Source organism: Pocillopora verrucosa, chromosome 5 (assembly GCF_036669915.1).
Source record: "Pocillopora verrucosa isolate sample1 chromosome 5, ASM3666991v2, whole genome shotgun sequence".
Lineage (NCBI taxonomy): Eukaryota > Metazoa > Cnidaria > Anthozoa > Scleractinia > Pocilloporidae > Pocillopora > Pocillopora verrucosa.
Window position 1 is genome coordinate 6,603,159 of NC_089316.1, and position 20,859 is coordinate 6,624,017.

General features: G+C 38.3%; 2 protein-coding genes across 2 annotated transcripts in view; both read right to left on the reverse strand.

The window, feature by feature from the left end:
- Positions 1 to 13,467, reverse strand: LOC131791951 (CARD- and ANK-domain containing inflammasome adapter protein-like). The gene is made up of 10 exons (XM_066166878.1): positions 12,946 to 13,467; positions 11,678 to 11,731; positions 9,064 to 9,754; positions 8,051 to 8,263; positions 7,535 to 7,647; positions 7,014 to 7,061; positions 5,413 to 5,511; positions 5,194 to 5,292; positions 4,892 to 4,990; positions 1 to 3,806 (listed from the first exon to the last, which is right to left on the reverse strand). Exons 3-10 carry the CDS (start codon positions 9,707 to 9,709, stop codon positions 2,607 to 2,609), a joined length of 2,517 nt encoding a protein of 838 aa, XP_066022975.1. The 5' UTR covers positions 9,710 to 9,754; positions 11,678 to 11,731; positions 12,946 to 13,467; the 3' UTR covers positions 1 to 2,606.
- The window catches only part of LOC131772014 (CARD- and ANK-domain containing inflammasome adapter protein-like), a 99,630-nt gene that overhangs the window by 49,408 nt on the left and 29,363 nt on the right, over positions 1 to 20,859 (reverse strand). The window lies entirely within an intron of this gene.

Sequence of the window (20,859 nt, forward strand, 5' to 3'; positions counted from 1 at the left end):
GCCAATTTTCTCTTGACCAAAAATTTATTTGTCTCCATTAGCAGGAGAACCTGGCTGAGGCCAGTATGTGTCAAGGACCCGGGAGGAATCTTTTATCGCCCTAAATATACCCGTTGTTTTCGTTCGTAGTAAGAATCCTCAGCATATGGTCCGTGATTATTTTGAAGTTGTGTGAGAGTGGTTATAGTGTAGTAATTTCTATTTTAGTAATAGCACAAGGCTTGGTATTGAATATTAGGCGAGAATAAATAATCTTCTTAGGGGATACGGGAAGAAATGTTAAAAAAGTTAAAAGCCTCACAGAGTTATGCAAGAAGTGGGAGTGGTATATTACTGTCAAGTTTTTGACTTCGAATTCTGTGATGTTACATGAAAACAAGGATACATTTAGATGTACTTATTCAAGTGGTAATTTATTCTCTTTATATCAATTTATTTTCTTTGCTTGCTGGGGATTGTATAAAGACTAATTCCAGTTTGATAGTTTCTTCTAAAATAGTAAATCCTTTCGTTTATTTATCGAAGATGAGTCCTACATAGTTCGTACAACTTTTCTAAACGAATGTTTGCGAAATGTAAGATTGGTAGGAGCCTGGTGCTTCTCTCTTGAAATCAAATCGCTTTTTACTTGCGATACTTTGGCGTTCTTGTGTACATTATGAGAGGCATCCTTCTCACTAACCTCGTTCCTAGTAAGCTTTTCACTTCTAATGGTTGTTCGCCCCTCCCAACAGGGCGCTGTGTGAACAAGATCGAGAGTTCGCCGTAAAAAGTTTGATATTGGAATTTATTATTTATTGAATTTTCCTCCGATATTTATCGTCATAACTTATTTTGTAGAGTGACACAGAGTGACTATGTATTTATAGCATGCCCCATCAGTCCAATAAAGATGTTATTGCACGCAACACTGAATGTTGCGATATTTATTTCTGACGTAGAATTAAGTTAAAATGAAGATTGTCAATTACGCAATACGTCGGTACAGTTTTAATTTCTATGCCGACCTCTACCTTCGCTTCTTATATTGCCATTGTCAAGCAACTATTAAATTGCCTATTTGTTTAAATTAGAGTGTGGAGGGTAATACGGAATCACATCGGTTTTGTTGTACCGCTTTCGGCGGTTGGTCAACAAACCTACGCCGTCCAATCAGAAGAAAAAGGCCGAAATCAATCGCGTAGCGGTTACCCGCGTTTACCCGCCCTTTAGAGCTTTTTCATGTCGCTACTATGGGTTCCGATTGGTTTCTTTTGAACATTTTTCTTTGTTCCGATTGACTCATACGATTTCTTTCGTTCTAGATTTCAAAGGATATACTGACGAAAAAGGTCAATGTGAAAACTTGAATAAGTGCTATTCCAGTTTATCCTTTCCGTAAATACTAAAATTACTCTTTCGTTTTGCAAGAACAGGAAAGTACTGTGAATGAACACCTACAAGTGTTGCATACAGCTACTGTCAGGATGTTATGAAAAAGGCACATGTCTAGATTTTTGTTTATTGCCCTAGCCTCGTATCGTGAATTTGTCTCTCTTAGAGTTTATAGCCAAACAAAGCAATGGTAAAAACTACATTCTGTGATTATATTTTTGCTCCTTAGCTCATGCAGAGGCTATTCCAAATTTAAAATGAAGAAAAATATATTGTTATAATCTCCATTTGTTAATTAATTTTCAAATACTCATATTTTATAAACAAATGATTTGTCAACTGATATAGGTACTATTAAACTTAAAACCCCAAAGTAATTCTCACATGTGCAAAAGTTAAATGTAAAAACCACATGATTTTCATTCAGCCACTTTGAACACCTAATCTTCTCTGACTCTAATTTCTGCATTCATATACTGTAGGGTTTTTTTCAGGGAGGTACATGCCTATATTTTGGTATGTTTCCTCGGCGAGTTTTTTTTTTCTTTTCTTTTTCTTTTTTTTTTTTTTTTGGTTTTTATTGTTTGGCCTCTAGGGCTATTTAAAAGCTACTTCAAATTGATTGAAAATTGTACAAGGAAAATTATTTTTTGAATCCCTCTGTGCAATTGCTACTTTGCGTTGTGAAAATACCTGTTAAATCAATTGTTATATTAATCATACTTGCATGTGGAATAGCTAGGGTGTAAAACCTTTCACATATGTACAAAACAAATTAAAATGAATAATCGCACGATTTTCACACAACCGATCATCTGCCACTTTCTTAAGCAACGTTTCTTCAAAAATAAGTCAAAATAATTTCAAAAATCAAATCAACATTTACTGATCCAAAAAATTAAACGAATTTTGAGTACCACGGCGATTCAAATAATAGTGTCATACCGTTATGAATTTAAATATTCACGATGATCTTGCCTTGCAAACAATTTTTGTTTGCGCTGATTATATGTAAAACAAATATCGTCCGCTTAAAAGTTTAAAATAATGGTGAACGGCATAAGTTAACTGAAATTTTCCTCGAGGAACTTGAAGCCATGTTCAAGGTACTTTAAGCGTTGTCCTGCCCCTTTAATGGCAACTTTGAAAACCGATTGACTTCCCCCTGGTTGAATTTCCACCGATTGACTTTCCGCCAGTTAAATTTCCGCTGATTAACTTTCCGAGTCTCTTTAGGGAGGGCTTGATCTTTTCGGTTTAAGGTACTCCTCAATTTCTGTTTCTTCGTTCATACGAGCCAATTCAGGCGCATCCTTTCCATCCACTTTCAAGTTAACGTCGGCGTTGGTTTCAACCAGTTTTTTAACAACTTGAATGTTGCCGTACATCGCTGCCAAATGTAGTGGTGTGAAACCGTCCGCGTCGTAGGCGTTTATATCTGCTTTGTATTTCACAAGCAAATCTACAATCTCGAGACTAGCACTCTTGCTGGCAACATGAAGAACTGTCCGACTTTGTGTGTCAGGAAAGGTAGAATCCATTTCCCTGATACTCTTCCGTATGTCCTCTGGAGGATCCTTTCCCCATCCACTCTTGAGGACGCGTCCAAAGTCTGCAACGTCAAGACTACCACCTTTGGTCCGCCTCAAGAACAAGGGCAAAAGAGCTTTCTTAAGTAGGACATAATGCCAGGCTGGTTTCCCTGTGTTCTTCCCACGAACAAGGTAAATTCTTTCACTTGCATTCTCCTTGTATTTCATATTCACATCCGCTTCGCTTTCAAGTAAACATTTGACAATGCTTTTGTGTTTAAAACGGACGGCTTCGTAAAGCGCAGTATGGCCGGCGTTGTCGCGCAAATTGATGTCGCATCCATGCTTTGAAAGGATGTCAACGGCCATGTAGTTGTTCCAACAAGCTGCCAAATGCAAAGGTACAACCTTGTCGTCTGTCCTCTGAGCATTTACGTCAGCTCCAAGATCAGTGAGGGTCTTGATAAACTCACCAGAGGCTGATAGACATGCCCACAACAATGGTGTACGGTTGCTTTCTCCTGGAATGTTTATATCCACCTTCTCGTTTAGAACAAGCTCGACAGCCTTCTCTGCGTCATTGCTGTCTTCACACAAGTGCAGCTCAGTTAATGTATCGATCTTCTCAACATAGCCTTTGTACAGTTCTCCTATATTAACATATCCCTCTCCTTTATCTTGGAGAGCCAAGAGAATCTCTGACGCAGTTTTTCCAGGAAATGCCTTTCCTTGGCTTCCTGTTTTTTGTGAGTTCATAGCTTGCAAAAGATTCCCAATATAGGTTCGAAAACTGAAAAGCGTGTCATAGTCTCCTTGAAATACAGCCGCCTGCAGTTGATTGAAGCCGGATCGTGCATCTACATGGAGGATAGCTTTCCTTGAAAGGGATCTGAGGCTAGGCTGAAAAAAAAATTATGTACTGTAAATTAAGGAAACAAATGAAAGTGCTAATTGAAAAACGTCTATTACGAATGAATGAAATTATTTCAAAAATAAAAATTGATTCAAGTAACTAGATCATCTAAATGTTTCTGTCTTGTAGTACACTGATATAGCTATGATTTATTACGACAAGTTCCCTACTGATTTCAAACTAAGATCTAGTCCATAACTTGAAGGTTGTTGTTTAAGAACAGAACATAGTAATGTTGTATCAGGCCCGTTGGCAATCGAGACAAAAAGACTGTATTCTATCTGGGTCCCATAATTCCTAAGAATATTTCAAACTTAAATTGGTAGCGCATATTCGTGATAAATGAAATGACAAGATAAAACGAAAGCAACGAAGATGAGTCAAATGAGTGAGAAAAAACAGAGAGAGTTTATAACTACCTACCAAAGCATTCATTGGAAATAGCTTAACTTATTTATACAAAAGATTTTGTTTGCTGAAAGCTATACAAATCAGTTAACCCTTTAACTCCCAAGATCTGATTGTTAATTCTCCCCTCTACCTGCTACACATTTCCTGGTAAATTATAGTAAAAGGGGTAAATTTCTAAAGAAACTGTGGTGTTGCGTAGGTGGGAGAGTGTAACAGGGCAATTTGGTGTTATCAAATGAGTTAGCCCTTCGTCAGAGTGATGAAACAACGTTCAAAACGTCAGCTTTTAAACTCTTTAGGGTGGCCACTTCACGTTATCAACAAGTACTACATTTCGTAAATTAGTTACGAGAATTTGGTGTTCGATCAAGATAACAACTTCCTGATAAGTTTGAGATTTCCCATTACCCGTTTGGTGGATAATACATTGATTTTATAAAGAGAAGTTACATGTTAATCGCTTGTGGGAGTTAAAGGGTTAACCCGAGACAAATGAACACAACGGGGAAACAGAAGGGTCAAATAACACCTGTTAAGCGAGCTGGGAAGCTTAAGGCCTGGAGACAGACCACACTAAGCGCATTGCTTTATCTAAATGCCTCAACCTGTTCCCACAGGGTGGGGTTACCATTCTTGGACGTAGTTTACTTTATCACCGTACCGGTTGGTTGTAACTGGAAGTCGCATTATTTCTCAGGAGTAGCGCAGCTACGTATCGGTGATTGTTGCGATAAGCCTTCTGTAAAGGCGTTTTATGAAACTGAAAGATAAAAAGTTCACCTCGGTCAAAACAAGACAGTTACTACAAACCACTCTGGAAGACGAGCATTCAAAAATATGACTGAGGATAATTTTCGAAACGTGTATGCGACTCTCTGGAAAATTAAACCGCGTGCCTGATAATTGATACTAGTATTTTCGACATATTGTCAAATACATAAACACGAAAGGCCAGCAACTTACCCTATCTACAGCATTGACATTTGCACCATGCTGTAACAGGAGTTTTACAACAGCTCCCTGACCATACCATGCGGCAAGGTGAAGGGGCGTCAAACCAAACTGCAAAATAGAAGCAAAGCATTGACTTAAAGTTTTAACCGATCTACCAAAACTATCAAAATAGAAAGAACACAGACACCAGAAACTAAACAGGAAAAAAGGGAAGATAAAGCAAACAACCTTATCTGTTTGGTCGACATCTTCACCACTTTCAAGAAGTGCTTTGATGACGTTACATCGACCGTTGATGGCAGCTTTGTGTAGTGCCCCTCGTGATAACTGTAAGAGAACGTGCGCGGAAATACATTAAAATTTCAGTGGCCTTTTTTAAACGTAGCACAAATACAAACGTGCAGAGTATGAGTCAGATGTCAAGGATTTGAGGTGGTAGCGAGTGCACCTTATGCTGGGAGCAAGCACGATGTAAATCAACCAAAATACGAACAAAAATAATAAGAACATTTCTAAATCTACATATTGTAACGCATTGTGGCATTTTTCCACTATACTTGTTTATATGGCTGAATCAAGATCAGACTTAATTAAAGGAAAACATCGAGCCGCAAAAATGTATCCCAACATTACAGCTTCCCTCTTAATGAGAAGGAAGAATATTCTAAAAATGTGAAAAGGGTTTAAGTCTTAAACGGAAAAATCGGAAAGGGAACTTTCCTGTTTTTCTCCATCCGGCTATACCCTTTTAAAAAATCAATCCCGTCAGACATAGCCTAAGCAAATTCTATCCATCACACCTTCCAACAGGAGTAATATAACAGGAATTCATGACGCGAAAGAGTACCGGAAGTAAAATGAACATCAAGGAGGGAAGAAATATTGTTTCATGAACTCCATCGGAATCCATTTGTCGGTTGGAATCCGATTGAGTACATCAGAATCCAGTGGGAGTCAATTCGTGTCCATCGGAATAACTGGAAGTCTTGGGGTAAGCCGAAACTCAGACAAGTACGGTGTATGTGAAATATGCCTTGTTCTTAAAGCCATTGAGCTATACAGCTCATTTTAAGCACGGATGACTTGAAAGATACCTTGTTTTTCGTGCCTTTGAAACGAAACGGCACTTAACACAGACAAATGCAGTATACGTGAAATACGCGTCGTTCTAAGTCTCACACAATCAGAAAATCGCTTATTCCACTAGATTCTATTCGTGTCCGTCCGATTCCATCGGACACCGATGGAAAGCATTTTCGAGGCCTATCTATCATTCTGATGGAAACACTTCATCGGACTCTGATGGAATGCAATTTTAGGGCCTACCGTAAAACCTAAATACGATTTTCTCTCATCATCAGAAAATCGATCACTCCGATGGAATCCAGAGGATTCTATCCCCGTCCATCAGAATCCAATGGGTACCGATAGAGGAATACATGTCATCAATTTACTGACTTCCGGTGAATTGAATCATTCCCACTCCCGGTAGTATATGTCCATTTTCACCAATAGACTTCCGGTTTTCCGATAAAAAACATATTTTCCGATAGAATCTATTCGTGTGTATTGGACAACCCTCAATCCCGTTTAAAAGTAGTTTAAAAACCCGAATTCATTCACTAAAACTTTGTAGCATTTTATTAGAAAGACAGACAGACAGACTCCTTTGTCTAATTTTAAGGCTCAGGAAGGTCCTTTCAGATGCTTGAAAGCAACCTGCCATTTATGGGAGTCCTGAGCGCAATTTAATAAATGTCATATAAAAGTTGCACAAAATGAATGTAATCACACACATAATATTAAAATTTTAAAAGTATTGGACTTACCTTGGCATTCTCAGCTCTAAGCTTGCATTTCGAGTCCGGATTGTTTGCCTAAAATTAGAGATGCAACAAGGCATTAAGAAAACATTTGTACGTTACAGGTATAGTGTACTACTCTAAGTCCTGCTTTCCGTGTGGGTCTTCCACTCGAATAAAAGTTGTATAGCAAGTTAACTTTTCTCCAGTAATGGTTTGAGCCCAAGAGTGATATTTGATAGTGTAGTTTTTCCGCAGAGAAGGACTGTTGAAGGAAATGGGCACTGTCGTTTCGAAAACCTTTCTATAACTCTTCGTCTATCTAATTGTCCTCTTGTTTTGATTCTCTCGGGTAATTTAAAACATGATTTCTATCCTCGTGTTAGTGTACATCGTAGCTAACACAATGCTGATTTTTCATCTACACGAGTTTTAGGCCTGGCAAACCCGACAACCACACGATTTCGTATCAACCCCAGTAAATAAATTATATTTTTGTCTAAATCTGAGCCTTTGACTGGAAACTATCCGTCATCAGATTATGTTACCTTTTCACTCATTTGGCGGGTTTCTTTAGAAGTGGCGTCTGTAGACAAGACGCTTGATTCTGAAGAGTGAACACTCTTGCTACCTTCCTGATTTATAGCACTGACGCTGATGCCTGCATAGTTTAACAAATGCAATCGGGTTAATAAAATAAAAAAAAGGCATGTGTTTCTTGAAATAACCGAGGTACGGTCGGTGAATTTCTATGTTTGTTTTTTTTTTGTTCGCAGTTAAAGGTGCGACATGGGAATTATGTTAGAAACCCTTAAATTACAGAATGATTAGGAATCTTAATCACGTGCGTTTTGACAGTACTGGCGTGTCCAATCAGCAAAACTGCACAATTTTGCAACATAATAATGACAACTTATCTATCTGTATCTAACCACGTAGTCCTCAACTCGCTCGCGAGTGTTAATGGGAAATTTACGCACATCTGTAGGTGAAATTGTTGGCGACCAGACGAGTCTTGCAACATTATTTTTCACTGGAATTTTACAAGTTGTTTTTAAACTTACCGTCTAGCTTGTGACCAAATTTTCGAAGTAAGGATTCCATTCTATCAAATCTATCCATCATACTGGTGTGAAAGGAAGACAGCTTTTCTATCACTCTTTCGTTCTCCTCCCTAGTTGGCATGTCGTCCAATTTGTCATTAATTGAAGCAAATTTGACGTTTTGAAATTTTTCCAGTAGATCTTTGACGTCATTGTCAACAATCCGCTTGAAACCTAAAAATGATGACTGTACAATAAATGGTGGTAATAATGATAATAGCAATAATAATGATGATATTAATAATAATGATAATAATAATAACGATAATAATAATAATAACAATGTCAATTCTGATGTCGATGATGATAATGATGATGAGTGTATTGATATAACGCAGAGATTAAGCTGAGTAACTGGTGAGAGGAAATGATTTGTCACTGTAGATACGGCATTTGAGTAATAAATAAAACAGTTTCTACTTTATATTACTGAAGCGGGCTCCTCTGAGTTTGCTGTTCCGCTTACTTAATTGCAACGACCAGGTTGGCACAGGGGAAACCCCTGAAGCGGAAATTCGCGTGAGTTGCCGAGAGAATGAAAACATCATGGCAGTCGAAGGCGGTCTAGTTTGATTTGACGAGAGTAACAGATGATAAATGATCACAAACATATTCAAAGGGCCATGAATGGAAGCCAGGAATATGCCCTGCCACAGATTATACAATGGGCTTAATCCCTGTGAATGGAGAGTATTCAAGCGTCATGAGCACGAACGGGGTTAGGAGTTTGCGCTGAGTTTAGTTCCTAAGCGGTTAATGCTCTCGAAACTTCGTTTAGACGTAGAAATTGAAAATGCAACCAAAAATATTTCATGTTTTCAAATCTCTGGGAAGAATGCCCTGTGATCCCTGAAAAGCCCGTCTCTACTCTCTTTATGCGTATTTCCATTTCTCTTGAGTTAACATCCGACCTGGAGAATTGCCATATTAACAACCTTAGCTATTCGTTGAATGGTTAAATTCCACTCGAGTACCTTCTGTTTTCCATGCTGAGAGTTGATCTAAAAGCTCCTTCTTTTTGGCGGGAAGCAGGGGCAGATATTGGAGCAGAGCCTCTAACTTGTCAAAGCACTGGTCAAAGAAGATTTGGGTCCAGTCACTCTCTTTAAAATGACTTCCCCGATTCCTGACATTCTCTCTGACATCATCCGCCAAAGGCTGAATATCGTGCAAAGGATCGGAAGAAACGAATATTTGTACGGGATACTTCCTACATCCCAATAGTCTAAGAGCGGCACTCAAATCCATAGATTTGTCGAATGCCGAGAATACTGCCAGGTAGTCTGGGAGATAAAGCTTGGCAAGGTCAATTGAGCTGTTTACATTGTAGTTGTAGGTCTTTTTGTTCTTTCCATGAACACTTGAATTGTTGTTAATATTTCCAAAATTTAAGCCCTTAAGCGAAGAAGCAAGACTTGACGTTGCTGCCAGATGGCATACATCTGCATAGGTCAGTGTTTGTAGACTACAAGGTGTCGGTAAGCCATCAAGGTAATTATCTAGGGTAGCATACAGCTTGTCCATTTCTTGTTTCACGATATCCTGTAAAACTGGAGCTACGACCTTATTTGAGGTAACAAGAGTCACAAGCCATCTTTTGTCGTTACCGTGGACATCCATAGTAACAAATTTTTTCTGCTCAAGGAACTGAACTCTGGATATGATCTGCAAAGTATACATAATTAAAAAAAAAAGCATATTAGTAACAAAAGTACCGTGGGTTTTAACTAAAGAAATTTAGGCAGAAAGTTTCCATCATTTGGAAACAAATAAAAATTGAGGGATAAGTCACTGCTTGAGGACAGTTACCAGAATGATTAAGTTATCATTATTCTCAGTTGCAGCCCCACATTTAGTAGCACAAAGAGGATGGAATCATGATTGCATCAAACTTTAAAGGCCAAGGTATTCATATCAAACTCAGACTGCAAATAATGGAGGGATTTTGGCCAATGTGGTGTAAGTGAAGTTAAACAAACGAGACAGGTACCAGTTCATACATCTTAAGATCCATTGACTCGTCACACGAAGCAAACGACATAGCTCATGACATAACTCATGACAAACAGGTGACATAACTCATGACAAACAGATATGGATCTATTAAATATTTTATTGTATGGAAATTCTTCTGTTGCCTGATAGCGCGGTTATTGATTGACCAAGTGATCCAGCTTCACAATGATTTTAACTGTTTTCATCTTGAAACACATAACACTGCTTTTTAGCGTGTAATACCCATCTGGAGGCTACTTTAGTGAATAACTAATAATAAACCTAAAAACAGCTTATGTCAAAGTTGTCACGGTATAGCATGAGGAGCTTGAGTGAAACAAAGCCCTCTGATCGCACAAGAAAATGCCTGATAACTTTTTGCTTGGGGGGAAAAGTTAGCTTTTACTTCATCAAGATTTCCCACTCTTATTATCTTTTACCCTCTTTTTCATTCACATTTTTCGCCTTTGTGACGGTTACGAATGTATGTTTGAGCCACCGAGGACTTCTTCCTGTCATAGAAACGCTCCAAAGAATTGTATACCTTTCCGGACTCTTAACTTTGAACACGCATAGTAGCTCTGGAGAATTCGAAGCTAGCGATTCGAGAAAATACAGTAGTGCAACACCATACTGTGTGAGAGTAGATCAGCAACAATTCCTCGTTTTAACATCGAGTATTGAACAGAAAAGCTCCTGATTATATTCTCACGCTCTGGAGACCTTTAATTGCTGCCGTGTTTACTCGAGTGATATGAAGTAAAATAGCGTGATTGTCTACTCCAGGTCACGCTTAAGGCACATGTCGTGAGCACATCATGTTTTCAATCATGCAAATAAGCCACATTTAACATACATTGCAGCAACGAAACACAAATAAGAGGTTCCTGGAGGTTTCAAAATAAAAATAATTTCAATACCGTTGCATTCTCAGTGACTGACATTGAACGTTTACGTTCAGTTATCTCTAAAAGTACAAAGCTTAACGAAATGGATCTGTAAAACCTTCCTGCTTTCCAAATCTGTTAGGTGCCAACTCCGATAGCTTATTCATTGTAAAATTAACCGACACACACTGAAATTTAAGGTGGCGCTCATTTGTAACGATGAAGTTTCGCGCAGCTAGAATGCACAGCAATTTCTAATTGAATGAATTAAAACTATAAACAAATCCTCGATCCAAAGCGAAATCGAAACTGATATTTGCTCTTACTAAGTAAACACAGAACTACAACAAATTTCTTGTTAACTGAGCCTTCCTTTTTCAATTTCTGTTCACTCGCTACAATCACTACATCTCCAATTTTTCATTTTGTGCTCAATATATGGAGAGATTGGAGGCTACTTTTTGTTTCAAATAGCGTACTGATGCCACGAAAGTGCATAGCTTCTGTTCCAAACAAACAACTCTTGAATCTTACTTTCTTCTTCACCTATAGCTCGTTACTCGATCAGAATGATCCATAAAGCCGTAAGAAGCCATAAGAAGCGTACTCTGCCGCTAATCTCAAATTGCGTGTCTCGTAATTTGAAGAATGTGAGAAAGCAATTGCCATGTACTGCTTATTCAATTCATTTCTCGCTCAAGCTTACCGTAAATAGAGGCCTCTACGTGTCTTCTTGCTCCTCTTGACAGACATCCATTCCCTACAAAAATGTTCCGAAAAAGACGATAATGTCTCAGAAATTATTCTTGACCCAATTAAAGCGTGTTCAAATAAAAGCAAATGCAATGACGAGATGATTTGGACGAAAGTCGAAATCGTGCTATTTCGTTTGCGCCTGTTTAGCATCAGTTGTTGTCATGATTTCAAGGATGATTACAAAATGGTAATAATTAACTAGGAAATGCGCCTTAAGCGAGTGGTAGTGCTAGAATTTTCCGTGTGAGTCAAGAGTACGTTAGATACACCTCGGTTTAAGTTGTATCGAATTTACTGGCTAGCTGAGGAATTAAAGAGCTGTTAAGCCTGCTATAACATTCAAGTTAAAGAAATATGTTGATAAGCCTGAAGCTGCAAACAAGCGGCTGGGATGCTTTAACAAATATTAACGAGTTACCACTGCTCCTCTATACGTCAGTATCTTCGAGGATTTAATGAAGTATAGAAAATGGCGGGTGAAACGTAAGAGACTGTGTTCAGCCACGATTTGAAAGGTCAGATACACCCCTAGGGACGGGGAAAGTCCCTTTCCGACTGAAGGACACATTTGAGCCTTGCACAATTCAAAGCAGGTGAGAAGTTACTCTAAACACGAGCTGAGTTTGGATATCTCAGTGTGTCTAGATAGAAATGACTTGACGAACACAAACTTAAAAATGCTACAAGGATCTAATGAATTAAAGGAAATGGCAGGTGAAACATAAGAGATTTTGCATTGCCAAGACTTAAAAGGTCAGATACATCCCCAGCAACGGGGAAAGTCCCTTTCTAATCAGCACATTTGAGCCCTGCACAATTCAAAGCCAAGTGAGAAGTTGCCCTAAACATTAGCTGACTTTGGATATCATAAAAGTCATCTTTTGGATGAAGGTTTTGTCTTCATCAAGTAGCTTGATTGGAATGATCATAACATTAACCATAAGATGCATACTCAACGTCTCGCCATCTGAATACTTATCGAGCAATTGCTAATGCACTATACATTACATCATTTTCGGCTCTTGACAAATTTTTAACCATAACAAAATGTTAAGAAAATAACACTTTGTCTAAGACAATAATTCTGAATCCAAATGCAGTGCATTCCGTAAAAAACCGAATGTAAAAACGGGATGATTTGAACGAAAGTCTACACGAACTCATTTTGTTCGACTGTTTCATATTCATCGATTTAACACAGCTCACTGTTGAACTTACCTTAGCATTCAAGTTAAAGTGGGAAATATCTTGATAAGTTTGAAGCTGCGGAGAAACCGGCGGAATGCCTGAGCAAATGGGTACTGCTCGTTTATACTCCAATTCCTTCTTACTGAGAATGAAGCGTCGACGTGGCGAAGGAAAGATATGAGTTTGCGCGTTGGCGAGATACACACATTAGCATCGGGGAAAGTCCCTTTTCCGAACAATACTTACCGGTCTTACACAAAATTAAAACCAAGAGAAAAGTCATTAAAAAAGATAGTTAACTTTGGATGGCTTGGTTTTAAATTATACATGATTGAACGAAAAAAGCCCAACCAGGAGAAACTAGATTGGAATAGGAAAAGACAATGACTTCATATTCAAATTTATCTGCTACGTGCGGCAGGTACAGTTGTATGTCGCTGATCGCTACCATATTTGGAAATAAGAGTGAAGGAGAGAAGCCCACTGTAACGGTTCGGAATGAAGTCTCCGATAGATAATGAATAACATGAACAAAACGGCGATACATGTAACTTATCTTTCCACGCAGTAAGCAGTACGATGCGTTACCCTAACTCGATCCAGACCTATTCATTTTGCATCTCTTAACGTGACGTGCGTGTCAACGTGACAGGTCGCGATCGCGGAATAGAGCCATCTACCTTGTAGTCCTCGCTTCTTCTCTGGCATTTTAACAAATTGGTTTTCCTACAGCTGCACAGACAGCCTTGGACTTTAAACAAACTACCATATGTGCAGGAAGACTCGTTTGCAATAAAATAGATAGCAAAATATAGGATAAGGGGAGAAAAATCAGAATTCGACAATACTTCCGCAAACAACACATTTGGCATTGGATTCCGAGTTGTTCCTTTACACGACTGGTAATCAGATGAGGGCGACGGTGTTGGCATCCCAGACGGAGGTTTAGGCACAGTTGTCGAATTTGTCGAGAATTGCAGTGGGACGATGTAACTCGCGATGTCTACAATGCAACATGTAATGGTGTTTGCGATCTTTGTATTTTTTACATTTCTTCTTTAGGCAAGTGAGTTGCTTTGCTACATCATGTTATGCAAGGAACTAAAGTTCTTTTCAAGGCTTAGGTACGCACTTAGAAACATGATTAGGATCAAGTGATAATCTAAAGAAGTTCTGATTAGCTGCAATAAGTTAATGAGAGACTTCTCCTGTTTGAGAAAGTAAATATACAATTGCATGACACTTACGCCGATGAAGTCATAGCGTATTTCAGTTCGATCTCACAAAAATCGTCGAATATTTTGACTTCATGGTATAGAGCTTCTTTTCAGCTCGTTCTAGTAAGTGATTTGTATGAATAATTGTCTTCAAAATACACCAAACACAGCCTTTGTTTGGCTCGTCACGCAACACAGTCTTCAAATAGCGCTTGAGGTGATGAAATATAGAAGACGAAGAGTTTCACTTGAGATACAAACGGTGTTAAAGATAAAGTTATATCGAAAAGTGAACTTCAGAGTTATTTCTATGCTTTCTACGACTAAAATAAATACTTTTCGTTAATCCAGTCTGAATAATTAAAGTGACTGTTGTTCTTACCCCTTGTCATCGGAGGAATTATATTTGCAGAAGGCATGGGTTACACTGTGTTTATCGGTCATGTAACAATATGAACACAGGTTCACCGCAGTAACCTTGCAATCCAGGCAGTTCCAACAGATCCCGAGAATCGAGTCTTGATTGCATGTATGGCAGATGGCACCTTCGTGTTTTATACCTTGGAGATCGAGAGAAAGATGTCAAGTTACCAATGGCGTGCCATCATTACATTTACAGTTTCACCATAAATTGGATGCTATCTGTAGTAAATAATTATTCTTCGAGGCTGTATTATTTTCATTAGCGCTAGACGCGCAGAAGCTTTTTGTAAAGTTTCGTCACCGTTGTAATTTTGCAGAAAAAAATCAGTTACATTCAATGTATTTCAACTTAGAAATATATCGAATACTCTGTGGTTAACACAGCAATGGAAACGCACCCGATTGTTTAGAATTCTACAGAAATCGTTGACAGAAATTGCAATCATAGTTTTGCCGCGCTCTTTATCAGCGCCCGAATACTAAGAAAGCGATCAAATGACCGTTATCCTTTGTAAAGACTGTCAATTCATCTCCGGTGAACGTGCAAATAATCGTGTCTGCGTGATGAAAAAATAAAAAGTGTCGCAACCTTTTTATGCTCGTAAACGTTCTTAAGAAAAAGAGGATTTGACAAGCTTTCCTATCACGAATGTAATTAATGACATTACAGGAGTCGTGACACCGCAACGCTAATTACAAGGGCAAGCAAGGACTTGACTTGTAAACGCGCGAGAAGCTTATCGCCTTACCTTTCCGCCCTGTTTTGTTACAGGCAACGATTGCGTTACAATTTTGATTTTTGCTCAGGATGTGTGCTAAGTTGAAGCAAATCATGCTACTGAAACCCAACTAATTAAAACTGTATTTACGAGGAGAATTGATTAAATGTTAGAATAATTAGTTTAACAAATCCCATAAATAAATGCTATCACTGACGTAAACTTGAACCTTTGCTACAAAATTTGTAAAAATAAAAGATAAAATAAAAATTATGTTACGTGTAATAACAAATCAACGAAAGTAAATTACCAGACTTGAACGTCTTTTGAATCGCGAAATTTACCATTCTCCATTCAGGTTCCTTGCCACGGAATTCAACTTTTCCAAATTCTAAGAAGAAATTACATTGTTACGGGTGTAATTTTCGCTTCCGTCTCGCATACGATGTCTCGACTCGGAACTCACTCATTTTGCGCCATAATCTAATTTTGGCGGGGAATAGACCAATAACTGCTGTTTGTCTCTGTATTGTGTAAAAATTCATTCCCAACAGATTAGGCCTTGTTTTGAAAGAGTTAGAACGCATTCAAAGTTCAAGTAAGCCATCTAATGAAACTGATTTGACAGAAGAGAATGTGGCTCGTTGGACAACGCACTAGAGGATGAACTTGGAAGGGTTATCGATCGAACGCGATTTATTTCACGGGAAGTCCTATCGTGACCTCAGCTGTATTGTTTTCCATAACCGGTAGCTGATTGGCCAAACCAGCAATTAATTTCGTGGCTACGCGAGCCACCAACTACTGTGTAGAAAATTGATCAGCCAAACACCATGAAGTTAATTTCAACAAAGTTTTACAGGAGCCTATTACAGCACCTTTTGTCACGCAACAGGATGTTCGTGGTAAATCGAACCCGCCCTGCCTTCTTGAGTTTTTAAGTCTAGATTACTGCAAATGAAAGCGTATTCCTTTCGCGAGTTGTTAACTTTTTAAAAAATTCCAAGAAAATGAGACCTACTATATGGAAACTCGTTGTAATATAATTGAAGTTGTTCCCAATGTTTAGCTGGCAACTTTCTGTTTATAAGTTTCGGTGACCATGCTCGATGGAGTGATTCGTATTTCTTTCATCCTTGAAAATGTCACCTTCTTCTTAGCGTCTAAACAATACAACACTCAGTTGTCCTCTTTCGCAATGCTTTTAGTACCTTCCGTGTCTGCATGTAGTCGCTGATACAATGCGTATTACGCTCAGTGAAATGTCAACATTTTCAATATATCTTAACCGTCTAAAGAATCCTTGTTACTGTTCGTGTCATCAGTATGAAACTTTGCTTCCGAGTTCCTGATCGTCTTCAAACAGCTTGAAGCTTACGGCGTTTGAGTTAGTGACTCATTATATCATAATCAATCGTGCCTATAAATTTACCCTTACAAAAATAGTGCCTATTTTATATCTATTTTATATCTATTATTTAAACTATTTTTTCCCTAATTTTTTGTATTTTTTCTCTATTTTTCCAGACTATTTTAAAGCTTTTTCTAAACAATTTTAAACCTATTATTTTGAAACAAAAAATAGTAAAAAAATAGTCTGGTTGGCAAGTCATATCTACTGTACATTATTCAATTTATTTGATTCATTTTGATCCAGTGATCCAGTGATCCAGTGATCCAGTGATCCAGTGATCCAGTGATCCAGTGATCCAGTGATCCAGTGATCCAGTGGTCCAGTGATCCAGTGATCCAGTGAAGCCCTCAAAAGACTTAAATCACTTCGGTAAAGGTACGCATAAATGACGGTCATTTTTTTATAATGCATCCCCTCACCCCTCACCCTTTCCCCTTGCGATGTGATTTGAATATCTTTAGTTATTACCTTTTCTGTACTGAAACATTGATGGTGTTGTAGCAGTGAGGCCGTGGAAGAGGAAGAAGTATAACCTGGTGCTAATCTGTGTTCTGGCGGTCTCTTCTGTAAGTCTCACCTTCTCCACAGACACCACCCGGGATGGAACAAAGCCCAGACAAACCGGTTACAGGGATGAAATTAAGCCCTTCAGTAGGCGAAAAAGAAAATTCGGATCAATATCAGCATTCAAGCGAAGGTCCTATGAAACCATTACCGTAGCATTCGCCCGAAATGTACAAAAGCTGGTTAAACACTCAATGCAGGATTACTGAGTTTGAGTTAGCTTATAATGAACGACTGGAAAAGTGGGGTCATATCCATACAGTTTGCTATATCCTCCTGGGTAAAAGTAAACTTTAATAGCACATAAAATTACCACTATTAAAATAAATTATGGGGGTACGGTTTTCTTCTTCAGAATGGTTAAGAGAGTGTCTCTGTAAGAGTGGTCCGGTCGATTTTGCTTGAGACACAGATTTCGCTCATTTCTTGTGTGTTGTAAGACATTCATGTACCTATACTAAAACCACAATCCGTTTGATCGGATCTCTTTATTTTTTTAGAGTTTTACGGAAATTAAATTTCACTCGAGCGAAGGCTTGTCGTGACACTTTTCAAGACTTTCATTTAAGACAACTTTGGAGGACAATTTAAAAAAACTGCGGAACTCTGCTTCATCTTAGAGGCAATATCACGCTGGTATTTTGATTTCTTATCGACAAGAATGGTAATCAAGAAGCGATCGCCATGTTTACCTCATAAACGTGACCGCTGATCAGCCGCTGAGTGAAAACAGTATAGCGCGGGGTGAGGTGGGTGGCGGGCTTATCGCCATAAGATATTCGAATACATGCTTAAAAAGCTTCAGGACTCCCAGTCTAAAAGGCATGCTTCGTGGTACAGACAACTGTTATTTTATTCTCATAACTTTCTCCTTTACATTAGAACTGGTATTAATTAATAGAGTTATCAATATATTTTAACCGGGTTACTCATATGACCTTTTTGCTTGTCATCAGTGGTATAAAATAAAGTGTCTTTTCCACTCGAACCTTTTGTCTATGCCCCATTGCACGGAATGAACACTATTCTTAAGTTGTTTTTGCAGTTCCCAAGAATGTATGGAGAGAGTAATTCGCGTATCTTATAATCTGAACGATAGTTTTCAATAAAACAAATTCAATTCTTAATTCAATTTACCTTAGTTGTCTCGTGTTTAAACGTGGCGTTTCCGAGGACCGTAGATTCTTCTCTGATTCTTCTTGTCTCGGCCAAGACTCACTATCATCAACTTTTTTCTTGTGCTTCTTACGGCATGGAACACAGAGAGCTGAGGTAAGCGATTGCAAATTTCTCAGTTTAGGGAAGCCCAGTAGCATCCATCAGGAATTGAAAACCGACAATCACTGTTTACTTTTATTCTTAATCAAATAAGGGGTGTTTTAGCATGCAAATTTAATCATACTGGTTAATGAGAATCATACAAACTGAGGAAAACTGACCGCAAATAATTGTGAACCGTACGCATGCATAAGTGTAATGCGTTGTCAGGCGATTTAATCTTCTACAAAAACATTATTGGTTATCAAACAAGCAACATTGTACATATTTCCATCTGCAATTAAGAGCACTTACACATAGATCTATGTTTTTCAACGTGATGTGTACTTTAGTAATCTAATAAGGAGTTTCTTCTCTTTTCGAGCAGTATGTCACGAGACAAAAACAGATACTGAGGACTACCTGATTCAACTGGAATAATAACTCCAAACAGCTTTTGAATGTACTGAGACATATGCGAGGTAATTACATCTCTGCCTTGGATACGCTTCCTGACACCATTATGATCAGGATACTGACATGTTACCTTTGCACTTCTCCAAAACTTCCCCAAAGCGTGGCGATGCCTGTAGGAAATCCACATTTTTTTGTTTATCCTCCTAAGCGAGGTGAAATAGGCCATTCCTTGCAAAGATGAACTCATTCTCACTTAAGACCTCTTTAGACAGGTGGCAGCTTATCAAATGATGTTTTACTTCATCATTGCATTCAGACAGTCGTACCAAACCACTTAAGCACGCGATGAACCAAAGTTTTTTCCATCTTTGCTATTCAAAAAGCAGTCCTGAGACATAATGAACGTCTCGCTAACGAACGACTTCTTCCTGTACTTGTAATTGTTTCCAACGCGATACAAGTTTGGGAGATCTAAAGAAACTCACTATAACTTTGTATACTCGATACCATTTCAATTTCCGCGCCAAAGAAGAAGCTTACTGAGTGAATTCATGAGTGGTCAGTGGTTACGCTCGTGAGGTAGAGAATGGGTTTGTGACTTTTTCATTCAATTGAAAAGACTCGCGTCACTCTAATGAAATGGTTGAACAGAATACAGACTCCAAGCAGTCTCTTTTTTTCCTTAAAGATAGTGAGGTCACGTGTACCCTGTGAGCATGGAGAAGCCGCGAGACGCGAGACTCGTGTCTCGCGTCTTTGCCGCTCCACGCTCTCAGAGTTAGGCAAAGACAAGACACGTTACTTCTAAAGTGATACAAGAGGTTCAATGGTTATCTCGATTATCTAAACACATTTATTTATATGATAAAGATTTGTTTATAAATCTATGAATTGACGCCAGTCCTATTTGGAACGAAACTCACTTGAAAGAAAAAAGAATACTAAGCAAAGCAAAAGTTGTCTGCAACACGAAGCATGCCTTTGCTTTAAGACTGAGAGTCCTAATGCTTATTATGATACTTAAATGCATATGTTTGTATGTTCACGGAGTTATAAAGTTTTCGTAAAGGTCGGGCCGCAATTTTTTTTTCTGTAGTTACCTTTTCTATGGCACCTACTTCCTAGCTATGTTAGTTGGATCAGTTAAGAACGCCTCACTTTTTCAAAAATTTACCTTGAATTTGATCGGTTTTGGCGTGTGTGACTTAAGCGAACCGATAAGGTGTCATTCAGGTCTTCCTGTTTCCTTGATTGAAACGTGATGTTCACGAAAGTCGCCTCGATGGATAAGATAGAGTTAATATATATGGCTGTGGTATTTGTTTTTTGCAGAGTTCCGTATTTTTTTGTAAATTGTCCTCCAAAGTTGTCTTAAATTAAAGTCTTGAAAAGTGTCTCGACAAGTCTTCGCTGGAGTGAAATTTGATTTCCGTAAAACTCTGAAAAATAAAGAGATCCGATCAAACGGATTGTGGTTTTAGTATAGGTATATGAATGTCTTACAACACACAAGAAATGAGCGAAATCCGTATCTCAAGCAAAATCGACCGGACCGCTCTTACAGAGACACTCTCTTAATACACATGTTTCGAATTTTTGTGTGTATAGAGAATAATTATGAAAAGTTTTGAATTTATCTGTATAGTGAGAACTTTATTCTTTTTAATCACAAATTCTTCTCACAGGAATCTTTAAATACATTGGTGCTAAGGATGATTCAACTCCTAACAGGTGTTTGGTGAGTTTAAAGCTGCTTACACCTCTATACATGTAAATATAGAATGCTTGATAATGGTATTGATTTATATATAGATAAAACAATGCACTAATCCAACAAACATACCAGCTTACAGTCTGAGACCAAAAAATAACTTAAGGGTTCTGTAATTTTTAGAGAAATCAAATAGCAGAACACAGTGGGAGGTAGGAGTGG

Coding starts and splice junctions, on each gene's coding strand:
- LOC131791951 (XM_066166878.1), bottom strand. CDS start 9,709: ATGGATGTCCACGGTAACGACAAAAGATGGCTTGTGACTCTTGTTACC. Junction 5,293..5,412: donor ATGTCGACCAAACAGATAAG/GTTGTTTGCTTT, acceptor TCTATTTTGCAG/TTTGGTTTGACGCCCCTTCA. Junction 3,807..4,891: donor CTTCCAGTTACAACCAACCG/GTACGGTGATAA, acceptor TTTTTTTTTCAG/CCTAGCCTCAGATCCCTTTC.